General features: G+C 42.6%; 1 protein-coding gene across 1 annotated transcript in view; it reads right to left on the minus strand.

Moving 5' to 3' along the window:
- Positions 1–20,633, minus strand: part of LOC115004880 (SAM and SH3 domain-containing protein 1) — a 36,830-nt gene extending 16,197 nt beyond the window's left edge. The window contains 5 exon segments of the mRNA XM_075074115.1: positions 428–440; positions 928–977; positions 1,086–1,136; positions 5,972–6,100; positions 20,436–20,633. Of these exon segments, the coding sequence (XP_074930216.1) occupies positions 428–440; positions 928–977; positions 1,086–1,136; positions 5,972–6,100; positions 20,436–20,633 (441 nt within the window).
- Positions 20,634–23,993: the final 3,360 nt, after the last annotated feature.

The raw sequence follows: 23,993 nt of genomic DNA on the forward strand, positions 1-23,993 counted from the left end.
AACTAGTGTTGGCCCTTAGAGGAAAGTCTTTTTAATTTGTTAAAAAGATGTAGTTTTATTATTTAGTTTTATTTTGATTGTAAAAAGATATTCAATTAAAAGTGAAATATAAAAGAAACGTTTTGTTGAAGTGAAACCTTGATTTAAAAATACTAATTAAAAAGTAAAATATAGATAAAAGTCCCAGCGTTGGTCATCAGAAGCTGCCACTAGGGGGCAGCGGAGGTTTCACAGACAGGTTTATCTTTAGATCCTTCCAGGTCTGGATTATTATTAATAATAATTATTATTATGTTGCTTCATCATCGCTTCACCTTCCAGTGAAACATGTGAGTAATCTGTGAAATCCCTCAAAAGACACAATGAAGGGAAGGAAGGAAGTTTACAGGTGACACAGACTTCCTGTGACGGCGGACAGACAGCTCACGTCGTGTGTCGAGCTGCAGCCACAAACACCCAACAGGAAACTAATCTGCAACTATGTGAAGACTTTTAAAGACATTGAAATATATTTAATATTAATATATATATATATATATATATATATATATATATATATATATTTCTGCTGCCTGAATAAACATACAACACTTAATCTAAAGTTGTGGATTTCCAACCTCTGAAAAAAGAAGTTATTATTGGGAATGTGTTTTAGCAGCCGATATATTTATTCCTGCTTCTCGTCATAATTTCACATGTTTATGTATTTTAAAAGAATATGTAGTTCATGCAGAGAGGATGAAATTATTTAATATCCAACTGACTTCACTATTAAAAACAATCTTCATTTATTTTATAGTAAAATACTAATAAAAAACTTTAAGACAATAAAAGCTATTTGGCTTCATATTAACGGCTATTTTATGGGCATTGATTTCTAATACAATATAATAATATAAATTCCCGCTCTACATGGTGCATGTTTACCTCCTCTCAGTCTCCGGAGTGGACGTGGTGCTGCTCAGTCCCAGGGATTCCTTAAGGAGACGACAGAGGGACACAGTAAACACATGAACTGGAACATTAGTCTTTACTCTCATCCTCTGCTGTCACACAGCTTCCTCCTGCGCAGGGTCGACACTCACCTGGAGCAGAGAGCGGAGCTGCAGAGAGGAGGACACGCAGTCACCTGTGCCCTGAAACACACACACACACACACACACACACACACACACACACACATACACAGAGACACACACACACAGTTATTCATAGTGTCAGAAATAGAGATAATATCACAGCTAACCTACGTTATGACTCAGTCGTGACTCAGTTAAAAGTTGTGACTCAGATATGACTCAGTTGTGAGTTGTGACTCAGTTGTGACGCAGTTATGAGTTGTGACTCAGTTATGAGTTGTGACTCAGTTGTGACTCAGTTATGAGATGTGACTCAGTTATGACTCAGTTATGAGTTGTGACTCAGTTATGAGTTGTGACTCAGTTGTGACTCAGTTATGAGTTGTGACTCAGTTATGAGTTGTGACTCAGTTATGAGTTGTGACTCAGTTATGAGTTGTGACTCAGTTATGACTCTGTTATGAGTTGTGACTCAGTTATGAGTTGTGACTCAGTTATGAGTTGTGACTCAGTTATGAGTTGTGACTCAGTTATGACTCTGTTATGAGTTGTGACTCAGTTATGACTCAGTCATGAGTTGTGACTCAGTTGTGACTCAGTTATGAGTTGTGACTCAGTTATGACTCAGTTATGAGTTGTGACTCAGTTATGACTGTTATGAGTTGTGACTCAGTTATGACTCAGTTATGAGTTGTGACTCAGTTATGACTCAGTTATGAGTTGTGACTCAGTTATGACTCAGTTATGAGTTATGACTCAGTTATGAGTTATGACTCAGTTATGAGTTGTGACTCAGTTGTGACTCAGTTATGAGTTATGACTCAGTTATGAGTTGTGACTCAGTTGTGACTCAGCTATGAGTTGTGACTCAGTTGTGACTCAGTTATGAGTTGTGACTCAGTTGTGAGTTGTGACTCAGTTATGAGTTGTGACTCAGTTGTGAGTTGTGACTCAGTTATGACTCTGTTATGAGTTGTGACTCAGTTATGACTCCGTTATGAGTTGTGACTCAGTTGTGACTCAGTTATGAGTTGTGACTCAGTTGTGACTCAGTTATGAGTTGTGACTCAGTTATGAGTTGTGACTCAGTTGTGACTCAGTTATGAGTTGTGACTCAGTTATGAGTTGTGACTCAGTTGTGACTCAGTTATGAGTTGTGACTCAGTTATGACTCTGTTATGAGTTGTGACTCAGTTATGACTCAGTTATGAGTTGTGACTCAGTTGTGACTCAGTTATGAGTTGTGACTCAGTTATGACTCAGTTATGAGTTGTGACTCAGTTATGACTCAGTTATGAGTTGTGACTCAGTTATGACTGTTATGAGTTGTGACTCAGTTATGACTCAGTTATGAGTTGTGACTCAGTTATGACTCAGTTATGAGTTGTGACTCAGTTATGACTCAGTTGTGACTCAGTTATGAGTTATGACTCAGTTATGAGTTATGACTCAGTTATGAGTTGTGACTCAGTTGTGACTCAGCTATGAGTTGTGACTCAGCTGTGAGTTGTGACTCAGTTGTGAGTTGTGACTCAGTTATGAGTTGTGACTCAGTTATGAGTTGTGACTCAGTTATGACTCTGTTATGAGTTGTGACTCAGTTATGACTCCGTTATGAGTTGTGACTCAGTTGTGACTCAGTTATGAGTTGTGACTCAGTTGTGACTCAGTTATGAGTTGTGACTCAGTTATGAGTTGTGACTCAGTTATGACTCTGTTATGAGTTGTGACTCAGTTATGACTCAGTTATGAGTTGTGACTCAGTTGTGACTCAGTTATGAGTTGTGACTCAGTTATGACTCAGTTATGAGTTGTGACTCAGTTATGACTGTTATGAGTTGTGACTCAGTTATGACTCAGTTATGAGTTGTGACTCAGTTATGACTCAGTTATGAGTTGTGACTCAGTTATGACTCAGTTGTGACTCAGTTATGAGTTATGACTCAGTTATGAGTTATGACTCAGTTATGAGTTGTGACTCAGTTGTGACTCAGCTATGAGTTGTGACTCAGTTGTGACTCAGTTATGAGTTGTGACTCAGTTGTGAGTTGTGACTCAGTTATGAGTTGTGACTCAGTTATGAGTTGTGACTCAGTTATGACTCTGTTATGAGTTGTGACTCAGTTATGACTCCGTTATGAGTTGTGACTCAGTTGTGACTCAGTTATGAGTTGTGACTCAGTTGTGACTCAGTTATGAGTTGTGACTCAGTTATGAGTTGTGACTCAGTTGTGACTCAGTTATGAGTTGTGACTCAGTTATGAGTTGTGACTCAGTTGTGACTCAGTTATGAGTTGTGACTCAGTTATGAGTTGTGACTCAGTTGTGACTCAGTTATGAGTTGTGACTCAGTTATGAGTTGTGACTCAGTTATGACTCTGTTATGAGTTGTGACTCAGTTATGACTCAGTTATGAGTTGTGACTCAGTTGTGACTCAGTTATGAGTTGTGACTCAGTTATGACTCAGTTATGAGTTGTGACTCAGTTATGACTGTTATGAGTTGTGACTCAGTTATGACTCAGTTATGAGTTGTGACTCAGTTATGACTCAGTTATGAGTTGTGACTCAGTTATGACTCAGTTGTGACTCAGTTATGACTCAGTTGTGACTCAGTTATGAGTTATGACTCAGTTATGAGTTATGACTCAGTTATGAGTTGTGACTCAGTTGTGACTCAGTTGTGACTCAGCTATGAGTTGTGACTCAGTTGTGACTCAGTTATGAGTTGTGACTCAGTTGTGAGTTGTGACTCAGTTAATGAGTTGTGACTCAGTTATGAGTTGTGACTCAGTTATGACTCTGTTATGAGTTGTGACTCAGTTATGACTCCGTTATGAGTTGTGACTCAGTTGTGACTCAGTTATGAGTTGTGACTCAGTTATGAGTTGTGACTCAGTTGTGACTCAGTTATGAGTTGTGACTCAGTTATGAGTTGTGACTCAGTTGTGACTCAGTTATGAGTTGTGACTCAGTTATGAGTTGTGACTCAGTTGTGACTCAGTTATGAGTTGTGACTCAGTTATGAGTTGTGACTCCGTTATGAGTTGTGACTCAGTTGTGACTCAGTTGTGACTCCGTTATGAGTTGTGACTCAGTTGTGACTCAGTTATGAGTTGTGACTCAGTTATGACTCTGTTATGAGTTGTGACTCAGTTATGAGTTGTGACTCAGTTATGAGTTGTGACTCAGTTGTGACTCAGTTATGAGTTGTGACTCAGTTATGAGTTGTGACTCAGTTATGAGTTGTGACTCAGTTATGAGTTGTGACTCAGTTAGTGTGACTCAGTTGTGACTCAGTTATGAGTTGTGACTCAGTTATGAGTTGTGACTCAGTTATGAGCTGTGACTCAGTTGTGACTCAGTTGTGACTCAGTTATGAGTTGTGACTCAGTTATGACTCAGTTATGAGATGTGACTCAGTTATGAGTTGTGACTCAGTTATGAGCTGTGACTCAGTTGTGACTCAGTTATGATTTATGACTCAGATGTGACTCAGTTATGAGTTGTGACTCAGTTATGAGTTGTGACTCAGTTATGAGTTGTGACTCAGTTATGACTCAGTTATGAGATGTGACTCAGTTATGAGTTGTGACTCAGTTATGAGCTGTGACTCAGTTGTGACTCAGTTATGAGTTATGACTCAGATGTGACTCAGTTATGAGTTGTGACTCAGTTGTGACTCAGTTATGAGTTGTGACCCAGTTATGAGTTGTGACTCAGTTGTGACTCAGTTATGAGTTGTGACTCAGTTGTGACTCAGTTATGAGTTGTGACTCAGTTATGAGTTGTGACTCAGTTATGACTCAGTTATGAGTTGTGACTCAGTTATGAGTTATGACTCAGTTATGAGTTGTGACTCAGTTGTGACTCAGTTATGAGTTGTGACTCAGTTGTGACTCAGTTATGAGTTGTGACTCAGTTGTGACTCAGTTATGAGTTGTGACTCAGTTGTGACTCAGTTGTGACTCAGTTATGAGTTGTGACTCAGTTATGAGTTGTGACTCAGTTGTGACTCAGTTATGAGTTGTGACTCAGTTATGAGTTGTGACTCAGTTGTGACTCAGTTGTGACTCAGTTATGAGTTGTGACTCAGTTATGAGTTGTGACTCAGTTGTGACTCAGTTATGAGTTGTGACTCAGTTATGAGTTGTGACTCAGTTGTGACTCAGTTGTGACTCAGTTATGAGTTGTGACTCAGTTATGAGTTGTGACTCAGTTGTGACTCAGTTGTGACTCAGTTATGAGTTGTGACTCAGTGTGACTCAGTTGTGACTCAGTTATGAGTTGTGACTCAGTTATGCGTCAGGTTATTATGAACCAATAGATGTTTAGAATTATATTCAGATGTAACTTTATACACAACATTAATCAGATGTTACATTTTCACAACATCATTTTGTTTTCAGAAGAATTCATGATAACGACATTATCACGATATCTATAGAAAATTAGAAAAAAATCCAACGTGTCATAATTAGCGTTTGAAATTAAGAGGTCACGTGACCTTTGACCTCCATATTCTAATCAATTATTCTGAGTCTAAGTTCTCTCCAGGCGTTCCTGAGGTCACGCTCACGTCAAATGAAAAACACACCAACTGCGAGTGTAGGAGTCGGAGAGAGGCTGTAACCAGAACAGTTTATTCTCCTCTGGATTATTATATCTGGATTATACCTGATTGCAACGAACACAGTTTATAACAAGGACACTTTCTTATCGTCTCTGTTGAGACTGAGCGCAGTACCGTGAGGAACATTTCTCACTCAGTTTAAATGAAGCCAGGCTGGTGTCAAAGTAAACCTTTAACTCTCAGTGCGAAGGGAGTTTAACACAGTGTGCTGAAAACAAAAAGTTTACTGCTTTAATTTAACTGATAAAGAAAAGATTTACCATCTCTACATCTTGCACTACTTTGCGTTTCCGTAGCTCCTCCATCCTCTCACTCACGTCACTGAGGGAGGTGCCGTAATACTGAGAATACTCCTCCGCCAGCTCATCTAGGTTCCGCACCGAGCCATCCTGCAGGAGGTAAAGAGGCACAGAGATGAGATGAGCAGAGATTAGATGAGATGAGCAGAGATGAGCAGAGATGAGATGATCAGAGATGAGATGAACAGAGATGAGATGAGCAGAGATGAGATGAGATGAGCAGAGATGAGATGAGATGAACAGAGATGAGATGAGATGAGAAGAGATGAGATGAGCAGAGATGAGATGAGCAGAGCAGAGATGAGATGAGCAGAGATGAGATGAACAGAGATGAGATGAGCAGAGATGAGATGAGATGAGCAGAGATGAGATGAGATGAACAGAGATGAGATGAGATGAGAAGAGATGAGATGAGCAGAGATGAGATGAGCAGAGCAGAGATGAGCAGAGATGAGATGAGATGAACAGAGATGAGATGAGCAGAGATGAGATGAGATGAACAGAGATGAGATGAGCAGAGATGAGATGAGATGAACAGAGATGAGATGAGCAGAGATGATTTGAGATGAACAGAGATGAGATGAGCAGAGATGAGATGAGCAGAGATGAGATGAGCAGAGATGAGATGAGCAGAGATGAGATGAGCAGAGATGAGATGAACAGAGATGAGATGAACAGAGATGAGATGAGATGAACAGAGATGAGATGAGCAGAGATGAGATGAGCAGAGATGAGATGAGATGAACAGAGATGAGATGAGCAGAGATGAGATGAACAGAGATGAGATGAACAGAGATGAGATGAGCAGAGATGAGATGAGCAGAGATGAGATGAGATGAACAGAGATGAGATGAACAGAGATGAGATGAGATGAACAGAGATGAGATGAACAGAGATGAGATGAACAGAGATGAGATGAACAGAGATGAGATGAGCAGAGATGAGATGAGCAGAGATGAGATGAGATGAACAGAGATGAGATGAACAGAGATGAGATGAGATGAACAGAGATGAGATGAACAGAGATGAGATGAGCAGAGATGAGATGAGCAGAGCAGAGATGAGATGAACAGAGATGAGATGAGCAGAGATGAGATGAGCAGAGCAGAGATGAGATGAGCAGAGATGAGATGAGCAGAACAGAGATGAGATGAACAGAGATGAGATGAGCAGAGCAGAGATGAGCAGAGATGAGATGAGCAGAGCAGAGATGAGATGAACAGAGATGAGATGAGCAGAGCTGAGATGAGCAGAGATGAGATGAGCAGAGCAGAGATGAGCAGAGATGAGATGAGCAGAGCAGAGATGAGATGAACAGAGATGAGATGAGCAGAGATGAGCAGAGCAGAGATGAGATGAACAGAGATGAGATGAACAGAGATGAGATGAGCAGAGATGAGATGAGCAGAGCAGAGATGAGCAGAGCAGAGATGAGATGAACAGAGATGAGATGAACAGAGATGAGATGAGCAGAGATGAGATGAGCAGAGATGAGATGAGCAGAGATGAGATGAGCAGAGATGAGCAGAGATGAGATGAGCAGAGATGAGATGAGCAGAGATGAGATGAGCAGAGATGAGATGAGATGAACAGAGATGAGATGAGCAGAGATGAACAGAGATGAACAGAGATGAGATGAACAGAGATGAGATGAACATAGATGAGATGAACAGAGATGAGATGAACAGAGATGAACAGAGATGAACAGAGATGAGATGAACAGAGATGAGATGAACATAGATGAGATGAACAGAGATGAGATGAACAGAGATGAGATGAGCAGAGATGAGATGAACAGAGATGAGATGAGCAGAGATGAACAGAGATGAGATGAACAGAGATGAGATGAGATGAACAGAGATGAGATGAGATGAGCAGAGATGAGATGAACAGAGATGAGATGAACAGAGATGAGATGAGCAGAGATGAGATGAGCAGAGATGAGATGAGCAGAGATGAGATGAGCAGAGATGAGATGAGCAGAGATGAGATGAACAGAGATGAGATGAGCAGAGATGAGATGAACAGAGATGAGATGAGCAGAGATGAGATGAACAGAGATGAGATGAGATGAGCAGAGATGAGATGAACAGAGATGAGATGAGATGAACAGAGATGAGATGAGATGAGCAGAGATGAGATGAGATGAACAGAGATGAGATGAGATGAGCAGAGATGAGATGAACAGAGATGAGATGAGATGAACAGAGATGAGATGAGATGAGCAGAGATGAGATGAACAGAGATGAGATGAGATGAGCAGAGATGCGATGAGTGAGAGCCTGTAAACAGCGCACTGATTAAAGCCATTGTTTCAGGCGTTAGTGGCGAATAACCAGCCAGGAAACCCTGAGATAAAGCTCCAGGAGGGTGGAGGTGTCTTCAGCAGCTTGTTGTTGGCTTGTTGACCCCGTGCACCCCCTCTGACCTAACCCCTGGACACAGGAAGCAGTGCGTGACGCAGCGACGCCGCTCGTCAGGAGGAGGCTCGAGAGGCCACGCTGCAGCCGACCGTAAATCAACAAGTGGAGTCGCTCAGTCAGAGAGTTTGTGCTGACACTCAGAAACGTAACCTCCTTTAGTTTCCTACGATTGTGCTACCAGGGATTCTGTGCCTTCTGCCGTGTAGGAAGAATAAATCAAATCAATGAATCATTTCAGAATGTCTCTGAGTTGTATCTACACGAGGGGCTGGTTTCCTGTCGGGGTTAAACATTGTTTTAGACTAAAAAGATGTTTTAAACAAGAAAACAAAATGTCAGACATCTTGGATTATTGGCTGCATATCACTGAATACAGTAAATGGGGGGGGGGGGGGGGGGGGGGGGGGGGGGGGAGCGTCTAACTGAAGAGGTGCATCGATGCTGAGTGAACACTTCCTGCTCCGTCCTACAGACTCCAGTATGAGATGAGCAGATGATGTATTAAAGGTATTAAAGCTTGTGATTTACAGCCCTGATGGAACAGCTGTGTCACGCATGAATGTTGTTATTATTATTATTATGCCATCCCCTGAAGGTGTGTGCCCTCTGACAGCAGCCCTGTGCAGAGAAGTTACACTGTGGCTCACTGTCTCGTGGCATGACTGAGACTCAACAGTCCATTCATGTGTTGGATGACGCGCCCCCCGGGTCCAGGACGGCCTGAGAATCTGTCTGCAGACGAGGCTGCAGCCGCTCTGATGCACATAAACAGCCTATTGTGACACGGCCACATGATCCCGCAGCGCCCCGAGTGCTCGTTCGACACGCTGCATGTGCCCCAACACACCGATGGGTTAGAGTGTGAGCCTGGGGAGAATATTCCAGCACGCTTTATATTTCCGTCCGTCTCCTAATTAATGGTCTCCAAACCAAAAGTGCAGCATGAGGCATCGACCACAGAGGCTCGAGGAGGAGAGAGTGGAGTCACATGTCTCTGCGCTGAGCATCTCAGAGGCAGACAGAAGATCCACGTGCCCCCCGGGCCCCCAGCCTTAATGTTTGTACACTTCCTCTGGCTCGTCTCACTCCTTTAGGAAACCAGACCGGGGTCGCAAAGTTTCAGAAAATCATTTTCATGTCTTTATAGCTTTCAGGCAGAGATGCTGAAGGACGGCTTCAGAAGACAAAAGCAGAAGTGTCACAGCAATAAGAAAGTAAAGAGTTCTACAGCTGCAGACATTCATCTCCTCTTCTATAATAATCTATATAATAATAATAATATAATAATATAATCATCTTTAACTCATTTTATACAAAGAAAGTTCTCTGTTTCATATCTTTGGACATTTAGAGACCGTTCACTCTGTTCTCACATCAGACACATCACACCATCATCATGAGAGTCCTTCCTGTGCTTCTGTGACTCCGAGAGTAAAGAGTCAGTTCACCTCCAGCAGGTGTGTGAGACGGAGAAGTGTTTACATCCTGATCTCAGACCCACGTCCCGCGTTAGTACACAACAACTCTTTCAGGACGTCAAGTCGGAACCGTCACAAACACTGTACATTTCTATAACAGTGTTTCAGAAGATCCCAGAGAACACACAGACACACACACACAGACACACACACAGACACACACACAAACACACACAGACACACACACACACAGACACACACAGACACAGACACACACAGACACACACACAGACACACACACACAGACACACACAGACAGACACACACACACACACACACACACACAGCTCCAGCTCTAACCAGAGCAGCACATTCCAGTGCGAACACGAACACACACTCACCACAAACAGTCATCTGGCCCCCGACAGTCGCTCCAGCACTAGTTGCTCCTCAGCTCCAGCTCACTGCTGCAGCGCTTTGAAAGTGAACTGAGCTCCGAGAGGGGAGCACAATACATCCTGCAGGGGAGGGGTGTCGTTAGGTTGGGGGAGTTGCGGATGACGCTGGTGCTGCTGGGTGGGGCTGCAGCCCACAGGGACGGCTGACTCACGTGTCCAGCTCTCAGGGAGAGTGATGAGTCAGCGCACAGAGAAATGTTGAATGAATGTCTCCCTCTGCTGATACGGAGCGTCGTCTCCCCAGGGTGCAGAGTATACACAACCCGCCTCATGCAGGGAACACATGACATGTGCATCCCTCACCAACACACGTCATCTGAAGTGGACATGAACTGTGCACCCTGGACAGAGAGGAACACGCTGACTTTGGTGACCAGAGCACATTTCTGGTTCCCCAAATGTAAAGTTGTGTGAAGACGACAGAACAGTTCGTTTAACGAGACACACGAGAAGACGTTAACACAGACGTCTCCTGCCTCATGTGTGCAAACTTCACACAAAGTGCTTATTGTTGGAAAATATATGTCATTATATACAAGTTAAATTACGTTCCTCAAATAAAAAGTGGAGTTTTATTCATTCTCTCACTTTTCTTTCTGCCTCCTCTTCTTCATTTTTAGTTTAGTTATTACTTTTAGATGTTATGTCCTTTCTATGTTCTGCAGATTAATAACATGTGTTGTTGCCTTTGCATTTGTTAGTATGTTCAAATGATGCGTTATGTGGTTCATAAAGAGGGAAACAAACATTTACATAATACTGGGAGGAGTAAATACTACACACAGTCAAGTACGACCTGCCGTCAAGATGAAGAAGAATATCAGCAGGTGATACAAACTGAAGTCAGAGTGACTTTACAGTCTGTCTGAGCTCCAGCAGGGGGCAGCAGATACCAAGTCAGGAGACTGATGACTACAGTACAGTATACTACAGTATACTACATTATACTACATTATACTACAGTATACTACATTATACAACATTATACTACAGTATACTACATTATACTACAGTATACTACACTATACTACATTATACAACATTATACTACAGTATACTACATTATACTGCAGTATACTACAGTATACTACAGTATACAACATTATACTACAGTATACTACAGTATACTACATTATACTACATTATACGACATTATACTACAGTATACTACATTATACTACATTATACTACATTATACTACAGTATACTACATTATACTACATTATACTACAGTATACTGTAGTATAATGTAGTATAATGTAGTATACTACATTATACTACAGTATACTACATTATACTACAGTATACTGTAGTATACTGTAGTATAATGTAGTATACTACAGTATACTACATTATACAACATTATATTACAGTACAGTATACTACATTATACTACAGTATACTACATTATACGACATTATACTACAGTATTCTACAGTATACTACATTATACTGCAGTATACTACAGTGTACTACATTATACGACATTATACTACAGTACAGTATACTACAGTATACTACATTATACTACATTATACTGCAGTATACTACATTATACGACATTATACTACAGTATACTACACTATACTACATTATACTACAGTATACTACATTATACTACAGTATACTACATTATACAACATTATACTACAGTACAGTATACTACAGTATACTACATTATACTACAGTATACTACATTATACTACAGTATACTACATTATACTACAGTGTACTACATTATACGACATTATACTACAGTATACTACACTATATTACATTATACTACAGTATACTACATTATACGACATTATACTACAGTATACTACACTATATTACATTATACTACAGTATACTACATTATACGACATTATACTACAGTATACTACATTATACAACATTATACTACAGTACAGTATACTACAGTATACTACATTATACGACATTATACTACAGTATACTACATTATACGACATTATACTACAGTATACTACATTATACTACATTATACTACATTATACTACAGTATACTACATTATACGACATTATACTACAGTATACTACATTATACGACATTATACTACAGTATACTACATTATACTACAGTATACTACATTATAAAACATTATACTACAGTACAGTATACTACAGTATACTACATTATACTACAGTATACTACATTATAAAACATTATACTACAGTACAGTATACTACAGTATACTACATTATACTACATTATGAGCGTATATCACGGGTAGAATTGTCGTCACTTTTCACAACAAGTCAGTATCCCTCCGCGTCTGAGAGAAAGCTACAACCGTTACAGCTGTTAAATGACGTCCGTTAAGAAACAAAGCGTTGCTCTGGAGGAGTGGATCCATCAGTGCCTCCAGAGAAGAAACCCTCAAAGACCACGTGCAGAGCTACGTGCAGAGCAGCTGTTAGTGTTGTTGCATAGCAACCACCTCGCACAATGTTCTGTGCAGAAGGCAACGGAGGGACTATTTTATTTTGAACATCATTATTTAACAATAAAAACTATTTCAATTGGAGTGTGTATTTTTCTTTCATATTGCCACACTTGGTAACACGCCCGCCGTCACTCTCACACACACAGTAAACACATAAAGCAGCGGCTGCGTCTGAGAATATGTCTCTGCTGACGGAGACTGAAGAGCGGCAGGTGAACAGAACAGCGGCAGCACTTCCTGTTGTTCAGACACACACATGGAACTTTTAGGAAGTTTTTCCTTGTGCGATGCGAGGGTCTAAGGACAGAGGGTCTAAAGACACAGGGTCTAAGGACAGAGGGTCTAAAGAGAGAGGGTCTCAGGACAGAGGGTCTAAAGAGAGAGGGTCTCAGGACAGAGTGTCTAAAGACAGAGGGTCTAAGGACAGAGGGTCTAATGACACAGGGTCTAAGGACAGAGGGTCTAAAGACAGAGGGTCTAATGACAGAGGGTCTAAGGACAGAGGGTCTAAGGACAGAGGGTCTAAGGACAGAGGGTCTAATGACAGAGGGTCTAAGGACAGAGGGTCTAAAGACAGAGGGTCTAAGGACAGAGGGTCTAATGACAGAGGGTGTAAGGACAGAGGGTCTAATGACAGAGGGTCTAAGGACAGAGGGTCGAAAGACAGAGGGTGTAAGGACAGTGTCTAAAGACAGAGGGTGTAAGGACAGAGGGTGTAAGGACAGAGGGTCTAAGGACAGAGGGTCTAAGGACAGAGGGTCTAAGGACAGAGGGTCTAATGACAGAGGGTCTAAGGACAGAGGGTCTAAAGACAGAGGGTCTAAGGACAGAGGGTCTAAAGACAGAGGGTGTAAGGACAGTGTCTAAAGACAGAGGGTGTAAGGACAGAGGGTGTAAGGACAGAGGGTGTAAGGACAGAGGGTCTAAGGACAGAGGGTCTAAGGACAGAGGGTGTCGTATCCTGTACAGTCTGTAAACACTGAGACAAATGTGTTATTAGTTATATTGGGCTGTATAAATACATTTGTCACTTTCTTTCCCAGCATCTGGCTGGTAAATGGAGCTAATGTTGTGCCCTGCATGCAGCATAATGCTCTGTCTTGCAGTGTTAACGAAAGTGTGTAATTGGTGCGTTCCTCCTCGGCCCGTGCTGCACCCTCTCAGTAATTGTGCTGACAGATTGAAAACACGACCTCGCTGTCGGAGGTAACTGTGTAGAATACGTGGATTGTTGAAGCAGCGCAGAAATCAAACAGAATCATCCTTTTAAAAAAAAAATTAGATTGTGTGTGTATTAAATCCCCTCTGGGTGGCAGTGTGTGTTTGTGTGTGTTTTGTAACGGGGGCAGCCTGCAGATCGTTCCCCTTCCTGAGAACATGTTTAATTCAGTGGTGCTGAAAACAAATACGGAGACCTCCCTTCCCTCTAAAAATGTGTTCCTCAGTTGTGAAAGGCTCTGGTTTGTCAGCAGCCTGTGGATTGTTGCTCTTCCTTGGAACATGTTTAATTCAGAGGTGCTGAAATCCCCCCCGAGCGTGGGGTAATTACCCCCATGTGCCCCGAGACCCCGGCTACATTATCAGAGCTCGCCCCTCACAAGACCACCAGCGTCCCGTGATCCTCCTGCGAGACGCGACGCAGGAGTCCAGGGAAGCTGTCACTCATGCAGCGCAAGATCATGGGGCCCCAGAATGAGGTCATTCTACACGGTGTGAATAACGAGGGAACTGGTTCAATCAGAAAGGAAAAGACCCTCCGGACGTTTCCTTTGAATCAAACCAAGAGAAAACATGCAGAAGGAAACAGCACGGCACAATGCACAGCTATACGAGACAGAAGGGACCTTCATTCAGACAGAGGACACACCACACTGGACCTTAAAGAGACAGTTCTGATGTTCACAGTGATGTTAACTACACTTAAAGAAACAGTGCTCTGCTAACGATGGCATCTCCCTCTTCTGCTCTCTCCTGCTCGGTATGTTTCATGTTTAGCTATTGCTCTGCCTCCTTTAGTGATAATGGTACGTGTATTAAATGTAGTTTATACGCAGGGTTGGAGGCGAGTTTTAGAGAGATAGATGAGCGGCTCTGCACCATGGTTAGTCAGCGGTTAGCAAGTGTAGCTGTTAGCAAGCTCCCTATAGCCGGTGCGGGCCGACCAGTGGTATCTCCTGTTAGCTGTCCCCTGGCGGGACCCGAGCAGCCGGGAGACTGGGTGACTGTCCGAAAGAAGTGTTATCAGTAGCCCACGGTTCACCACCAACCGCTTGCTGTTTCTAACAGATTCTCCCCCACTCAGTGACACACCAGCTGAGAAGCCAACTCTGGTTATCGGTAGCTCAATTTTGAGATACGTTCATTTTGAGACACCAGCGACGACAGTCACGTGCATTCCTGGTGCCAGAGCGGGCGACATAGAAGCACATTTGAAACTGCTGGCTAAGGCTAAACGTAAATACAGTAAGATTGTTATTCACGTCGGCGGTAATGACACGCGATTGCGTCAATCGGAGTGTACTAAAGTTAATGTGGAGTCGGTGTGTACATTTGCCAAAACAATGTCGGACTCCGTAGTTTTCTCTGGTCCTCTGCCAAATCTTTTGAATGATGACATGTTTAGCCGCATGTCATCATTCCGTCGCTGGCTCTCACGGTGGTGTCCAGATAATGATGTGGGCTTCGTAGACAATTGCCGGACTTTCTGGGGAAGACCTGGTCTGATTAGGAGTGACGGCATCCATCCTACTTTGGCTGGAGCAGATCTCATATCCAATAATATTACAAAGTGTATTAGTGGACCTAATCCATGACAACCCAGAGTTGAGACCAGGACAAAGAGTTGTAGTCTTACACACTTCTCTGTGCTTCTTTCCGGGCAGTCACCCACTCAAATCCCCATAGTGACTGTGTCTGCCCCACGACCACTGAAACTAATCAAGTCTATGGTTAACAGAAGAGGAGTTATACATGAAAACATCATTAAAATACACACCACCGCTGCAAAAGTGCAACTAAATCAAAAAATTAAATGTGAGCTCTTAAACATCAGATCTTTATCAACGAAAGCTGGATTGGAAAATGATTTAATATCAGATAATAAGATTGATTTATTTTGTCTCACTGAAACCTGAGACATGAAGAATATGTCTAAATGAATCCGCTCCACCTGGTCATATTAATACTCACGTTCCTCGAGGTACTGGCTGAGGAGGTGGAGCTGCGGCCATATTTGACTCAAACCTCTTGACTCACTGATTAAACCACACTCTGGACCTTGTTCTGGGATATGGTGTTGAAATTGAAAGTTTATCAGTGTGTCCACATAATCCTCTTTTATAAGAACATTTTTTAATAACTTTTGAAGTCCTGTTACTGGACTACAAGCCAGCAGGCAGAATATCCTACGCTCGATGTTTATCTGAAAGTGCTGTGACTAAATTTAAGGAAGTGATTCCATCAGCACTCAATTCAATACCAGGACTCAATATCAATATAATGGAGGACTCCAATGCTAACTTTAGTCCCTCCCAAATTAATCATCTTGTTGATAGCGCTGCAGCCTCACTGCGAATAACACTCGACTCTGTCGCTCCTCTAAAGAAGAAGATCATAAAACAGAAAAAGAAAGCTCCATGGCTTAATTTACAAATCCGCAAACTAAAACAAAAGTCGAGAAATCTTGAAAGTAAATGGCGTTCCACTAAATTGGAAGAATCTCGTTTAGTCTGGTTAGATCATCTTAAAACGTATAAGAAGGCTCTCCGTAATGCAGAGCAGCTTATTACTCTTCCTTAATAGAAGAACATAAGAACAACCCCAGGTTTCTGTTCAGCACTGAGGCTGACAGAGAGCCACAGCTCTACAGAGCCTTCTGTTCCTATATCTCTCAGTAGTGACGACTTCATGAGCTTCTTTAACCATAACATTATAATTATTAGAGACTAAATTAATCTCCTCCTGACCTCAATCAGTAACGACTTAACTTCAACCTCCAGAACCTTAAAAACATCTGTAACTCCTGAAATATATCTAGACTGTTTTACTCCAATCAACCTTAACCAACTAACTTCAACAATCTCATCGTCTAAGCATCAACCTGTCTTTTAGACCCGATTCAACTAAACTGTTTAAAGAAGTTTTACCCTTAATTAACACCTCGTTATTAAATATGATCAACCTGTCTCTATTATCTGGCTACGTACCACAATCCTTTAAAGTAGCTGTAATAAAACCACTTCTTAAAAAGCCTAGTCTTGATCCAGAGGTTTTAGCAACTATAGGCCGATATCTAACCTTCCCTTTCTCGCTAAGATCCTCGAGAAAGCAGTCGCAAAACAGTTGTGTGACTTTTTACATAATAATAGTTTATTTGAGGTTTTTCAATCTGGATTTAGAGTTCATCATAGCACAGAGACGGCACTGGTGAAAGTTACCAATGACCTTCTATTGGCATCAGACAAAGGACTTGTCTCTGTTCTTGTCTTGTTAGACCTCAGTGCTGCTTTCGACACTGTTGATCAGGACATTCTACTACAGAGACTGGAACATTGTGTTGGCATAAAAGGAACCGCACTAAGCTGGTTCAAGTCCTATTTATCTGAGCGATCTCAATTTGTACTTGTTAACGATAAATCCTCCATGACAGCCAAAGTCAGTCTTGGAGTTCCGCAGGGTTCTGTACTTGGACCGATTCTATTCACCTTATTTATGCTTCCTTTGGGCAATATTATAAGGAACCACTCTATAAACTTTCATTGCTATGCGGATGATACCCAATTATATCTATCGATTAAACCAGATGAAACCAATCAATTGGCTAAACTTCATGCCTTAAGGACATAACAACTTGGATGTCCTGCAACTTCTTGATGTTAAACACTGACAAAACTGAAGTTATTATACTTGGCCCTAAACGCCTCCGAAACGCATTTTCTAATGACATAGAAGCTCTGGATGGCATTAACTTGGCCTCCAGCACCACTGTAAGGAATCTTGGCGTCATCTTTGATCAAGATCTGTCGTTTAACTCCCACATAAAACAAATCTCAAGGACTGCCTTCTTTCATCTACGTAACATTGCAAAAATAACATCCTGTCTCAAAATGATGCAGAAAAACTAGTCCATGCATTTGTTACTTCAAGGCTGGATTACTGCAACTCATTGTTATCAGGTTGTCCCAAAAAGTCGCTTAAGACTCTTCAGTTGATCCAAAATGCAGCGGCACGTGTATTGACAAGAACAAGGAAACGGGATCATATTACTCCTGTATTAGCTGCTCTGCACTGGCTCCTGGTAAAATACAGAATAGAATTCAAAATCCTTCTCCTGACTTACAAAGCAATTAATGGTCAGGCTCCAGCATATCTTAAAGATCTCATAGTACCTTATAAACCAACTAGAGCATTACGCTCCCAGACTGCAGGGTTACTTGTGGTTCCTAGAGTCTCTAAGAGTACAATGGGAGCCAGAGCCTTCAGCTATCAAGCTCCTCTCCAGTGGAACCAGCTTCCAGTTTGTGTTCGGGAGGCAGACACACTCTCCACATTTAAGAGCAGGCTAAAGACTTTCCTTTTTGATAAAGCTTATAGTTAGGGCTGGCTCAGGTTTGCCCTGGATCAGCCCCTAGTTATGCTGCTATAGGCTTAGACTGCCGGGGGACACCTCTCTGCTCTCTTCCTTCTCTTCCTCTCTCCTCCCCTCCCTCTCTTCTTCTCCCTCTCTATCTGTATGCATTTATGTAAATGTATGTTACTAACTCATCATCCGGGGTATCATCCCCGGAGTGTCTGTCTCTCATGTGGCAGGTTGCCACTGATAAAGTTTACGTCAGGATCAGGAATCGTGGCTGCGCCTGCTGCCCTGGTCCTGCTGGACACCGGGAAGCCTTATTGACATTTTCCTGGATTCATCCAAACTTTCTCTTTTTCAACACACATCATTTCTGTCAAATGTTGTATTTGTACTATGTTGTTTATCCTGTACACACGACATCTATTGCACGTCTGTCCGTCCTGGGAGAGGGATCCCTCCTCAGTCTCTCCCTGAGGTTTCTAACATGTTTCCCCTTTAATTATGGGGTTTCTTTTAGGAAGTTTTTCCTTGTGCGATGCGAGGGTCTAAGGACAGAGGGTCTAAGGACAGAGGGTCTAAGGACAGAGGGTCTAAGGACAGAGGGTGTCGTAACCTGTACAGTCTGTAAAGCACACTGAGACAAATGTAAATTTGTGATATTGGGCTATACAAATAAATTTGATTTGATTTGATTTGACAGTACTGATGTTTACAGTGATGTTAACTACACTTAAAGAGACAGTACTGATGTTTACAGTGATGTTAACTACACTTAAAGAGACAGTACTGATGTTTACAGTGAGGTTAACTACACTTAAAGAGACAGTACTGATGTTTACAGTGAGGTTAACTACACTTAAAGAGACAGTTCTGATGTTTACAGTGAGGTTAACTACACTTAAAGAGACAGTACTGATGTTTACAGTGATGTTAACTACACTTAAAGAGACAGTTGTGATGTTTACAGTGATGTTAACTACACTTAAAGAGACAGTACTGATGTTTACAGTGAGGTTAACTACACTTAAAGAGACAGTTCTGATGTTTAGTGATGTTAACTACACTTAAAGAGACAGTTCTGATGTTTACAGTGAGGTTAACTACACTTAAAGAGACAGTTCTGATGTTTACAGTGAGGTTAACTACACTTAAAGAGACAGTTCTGATGTTTACAGTGATGTTAACTACACTTAAAGAGACAGTACTGATGTTTACAGTGAGGTTAACTACACTTAAAGAGACAGTACTGATGTTTACAGTGATGTTAACTACACTTAAAGAGACAGTACTGATGTTTACAGTGATGTTAACTACACTTAAAGAGACAGTTCTGATGTTTACAGTGATGTTAACTACACTTAAAGAGACAGTTCTGATGTTCACAGTGAGGTTAACTACACTTAAAGAGACAGTTCTGATGTTTAGTGATGTTAACTACACTTAAAGAGACAGTTCTGATGTTTAGTGATGTTAACTACACTTAAAGAGACAGTACTGATGTTTACAGTGATGTTAACTACACTTAAAGAGACAGTTCTGATGTTTACAGTGAGGTTAACTACACTTAAAGAGACAGTTCTGATGTTTACAGTGATGTTAACTACACTTAAAGAGACAGTACTGATGTTTACAGTGAGGTTAACTACACTTAAAGAGACAGTACTGATGTTTACAGTGATGTTAACTACACTTAAAGAGACAGTACTGATGTTTACAGTGATGTTAACTACACTTAAAGAGACAGTTCTGATGTTTACAGTGATGTTAACTACACTTAAAGAGACAGTTCTGATGTTCACAGTGAGGTTAACTACACTTAAAGAGACAGTTCTGATGTTTAGTGATGTTAACTACACTTAAAGAGACAGTTCTGATGTTCACAGTGACCTTACAGTAACTAGCACTAACACATGTTGTTCCACAGAAACATTTGAACAACATTTTCTGAGAGCACAACCACAACCTTTATATTCTAATCGAATGTGTCTGTTCAGTCCAGGAATGTTTCTTTCCTTCCTCTATCCAGCTGCTCGGTATCACCGGGCTTTGTGACTTGGCCTCAGCAGTTATTTCAAACGACTACCGGTCCCAGTGTAAAAGCTGAACATGTTTCTGACAACACTTTCCTTTTTGTCGAGTCAGAGCCACCATGCTCTGCTCTCTGGGATATCTGTTTCTTAGAGAGCTGCATCTTACACATGTCCTGATCTGCCTCCTGCTCTGCACTCTGAGGTTTCTCCTCCTCCCCCGTCATCTCAAGGACGTCCGCCACCAGATCCATAAAAGGATAATAAGTGCAGCGAGCCGAGCATGCTCTGACATCATAAGAACTGCACGAGGATCAATAATGAAGTTCAACATCAACAACAGTTTGACATCTCTTCTGTGAGTCTGCTGATCGCAGTGAAATCAAACCGTGACTTCCTACAGATCAAATATTATAACAATGTTTATAAAGTATTACAAGTTCAGCATTCATATTGTTTTTTATCTTAACTTTTATTTACCCTCCGTTACCGGAGGTATAAGTCATTATGTCCACCACTTATAATACTTTATTATAGGTGGTTATAAACATTTATAAAAGAGTTCTATAAAGCCTTATAAATGCATTATTCTTTATTCTTCCCACAATAACTGTGATAATAATCAGAAACTTTAATAATGCAGAGTCCTTAAACCGTATTAAGTCAAGCATAGGCACTCAGGAATAAAACATTAATGATTCATGTATTATAAACCTGCAGTTGGCTTCACACTTCCTACAATAATATACAAACTAAGGAAAAGTGCTTCATTTCTTTAGGATCAATATCCCGGAGAGTCGTATAATCAGGACTAGTGTTGGTTAAAACATTCACATATTATTAATATAGCATTTTATAGCATTTCTTTGACGCAGACATTTTTAACCTCAAAAGAAATCAGAGCAACTTTTTAACCATTTTAATTCCACTCTTTGACTTTAGCTAATGTTTGTTGCTGTGCAATTAATCACATTTTATTTTCAATTAGGACTTTGACTTCCAACGATAATGTAAACAAGATACTCTTCAGAAATGTTTCTCTTGTTTTGTCTTTACAATAAGTAACGATGAGTGAGGCAGAAGAGTTAAAGTGTCATGCACGCTGTTTTCCAGGTCAAGACTTCAAAGCCTTGGCACACGTTCAAACACGACTCCCTTCTGAGCGCAGTGAGTTTCCATGCTGTTTGAAATCATCCGCACATGGCACTGACTCAGACTCAGATTTGAAGCTGAAAATAACGTCCTGTCCACTGGGCATCATGAGCTCACACGGCAGGTGAGTCACGTTTGTAGCAGATGTTAAATATGAGGTTTAACAGTTGAACTGACACTGATCTTCTCAGAGGGAGACAGACTCCAAACTCTGTCCTTGGGGAAAGACGGGGAAATTAGGATCCAGTCTGATGAGCGCAAAATGGAGATATTTTGAAAGCGTCTGGGAATGCTTCATTATTCACGCTCAGGTGTTTTGACATGCTAGTGGGCACTGCAGAGATCCATCCGAACGGTTTGTCTTCTCTGACAAAATGCAGCCAGTTGCCAGTTTGTAGATGTGAAACACTGGATACAACAGATGTGATTAAGCTTTGTTGGAACACGGATGGTGTTATCCACAGCACGCTGCTGCATACTGTAAATCATACATGAGGTGCACTTTAAGTGCAGGGGGACAAAGGGAGCAGACTAAAACACTTTAGAAAAGCAGTATTGCGTGATATCCAGCATGTAAAACTTATATCGGGGACAGGTCATAAATATGTCATTTCGCAGTGCTAATGAGATAATAGATGAACACAGTCACGTTTCACATGTGGGCTTTATTGGCCACCATGGAGGCAATTACGTGATAATGTCTACGAGGCCTCGGGGAACACTGTGAATAATGGATCCAGAGCGTCAGACGTGGATTTAACCTTCACAGTAATATTAAGACAAGGCAGGCAAGGCATCAATAAATCCCCCACGAGTCAAGATGCTCCATCAGTAAAGATGACACATCGCAAGCTGCACCAATGGTATGAAATGGTAAACACTTCCTGTCTGCTGCATCTATATCGTTTAGCTAACATTATATATTTACACAGTTAACACATATATTAAGCATTACAAAAATTAGTTAGCGAGGGCGTTTGTGAATCTAATGCTTGTAATTACAAGTCTCAGGACCTGCCTCTAGTCTCAGGACAAACCCCTGGTTCCAGGACCTGCCCCTAGTCTCAGGACCTGCCCCTAGTCTCAGGACCTGCCCCTAGTCTCAGGACCTGCCCCTAGTCTCAGGACCTGCCCCTGGTCTCAGGACCCGTCCCTAGTCTCAGGACCGGCCGCTGGTTCCAGGACCGGCCCCTAGTCTCAGGACCGGCCCCTAGTCTCAGGACCGGCCCCTGGTTCCAGGACCTGTTCCTAGTCTCAGGACCTGCCCCTAGTCTTAGGACCTGCCCCTGGTTCCAGGACCTGCCCCTAGTCTCAGGACCGGCCCTTAGTTTCAGGACCGGCCCCTGGTTCCAGGAACTGCCTCTAGTCTCAGGACCTGCCCCTAGTCTCAGGACCTTCCCCTAGTCTCAGGACCTGTCCCTAGTCACAGGACCTGCCTTTAGTCTCAGGACCTGCCCCTAGTCTCAGGACCGGCCCCTGGTTCCAGGACCTGCCCCTAGTCTCAGGACCTGTCCCTAGTCTCAGGACCGGCCGCTGGTTCCAGGACCTGCCCCTAGTCTCAGGACCGGCCCCTGGTTCCTGGACCTGTTCCTAGTCTCAGGACCTGTCCCTAGTCTCAGGACCTGCCTTTAGTCTCAGGACCTGCCCCTAGTCTCAGGACCGGCCCCTGGTTCCAGGACCTGCCCCTAGTCTCAGGACCTGTCCCTAGTCTCAGGACCTGTCCCTAGTCTCAGGACCGGCCCCTAGTTCCAGGACCTGTTCCTAGTCTCAGGACCTGCCCCTAGTCTCAGGACCTGCTCCTAGTCTCAGGACCTGCCTCAAGTCTCAGGACCTGCCTCTAGTCTCAGGACCTGCCCCTAGTCTCAGGACCTGCCCCTAGTCTCAGGACCTGCCTCTAGTCTCAGGACCTGCCTCTAGTCTCAGGACCTGCTCCTAGTCTCAGGACCGGCCCCTGGTTCCAGGACTTGCCCCTAGTCTCAGGACCTGCCTCTAGTCTCAGGACCTGCCTCTAGTCTCAGGACCTGCCTCTAGTCTCAGGACCTGCCTCTAGTCTCAGGACCGGCCCCTGGTTCCAGGACTTGCCCCTAGTCTCAGGACCTGCCTCTAGTCTCAGGACCTGCCTCTAGTCTTAGGACCTGCCTCTAGTCTCAGGACCTGCCTCTAGTCTCAGGACCTGCCTCTAGTCTCAGGACCTGCCTCTAGTCTTAGGACCTGCCTCTAGTCTCAGGACCTGCCCCTAGTCTCAGGACCTGCCCCTGGTTCCAGGACTTGCCCCTAGTCTCAGGACCTGCCTCTAGTCCCAGGACCTGCCCCTAGTCTCAGGACTGGCCCCTGGTCCCAGGACTGGCCCCTAGTCTCAGGACTGGCCCCTGGTCCCAGGACTGGCCCCTAGTCTCAGGACTGGCCCCTGGTCCCAGGACCTGCCCCTAGTCTCAGGACTGGCTCCTGGTTCCAGGACTGGC

This window comes from Cottoperca gobio, unplaced genomic scaffold (genome assembly GCF_900634415.1).
Source record: "Cottoperca gobio unplaced genomic scaffold, fCotGob3.1 fCotGob3_208arrow_ctg1, whole genome shotgun sequence".
In the NCBI taxonomy this organism is placed as follows: domain Eukaryota; kingdom Metazoa; phylum Chordata; class Actinopteri; order Perciformes; family Bovichtidae; genus Cottoperca; species Cottoperca gobio.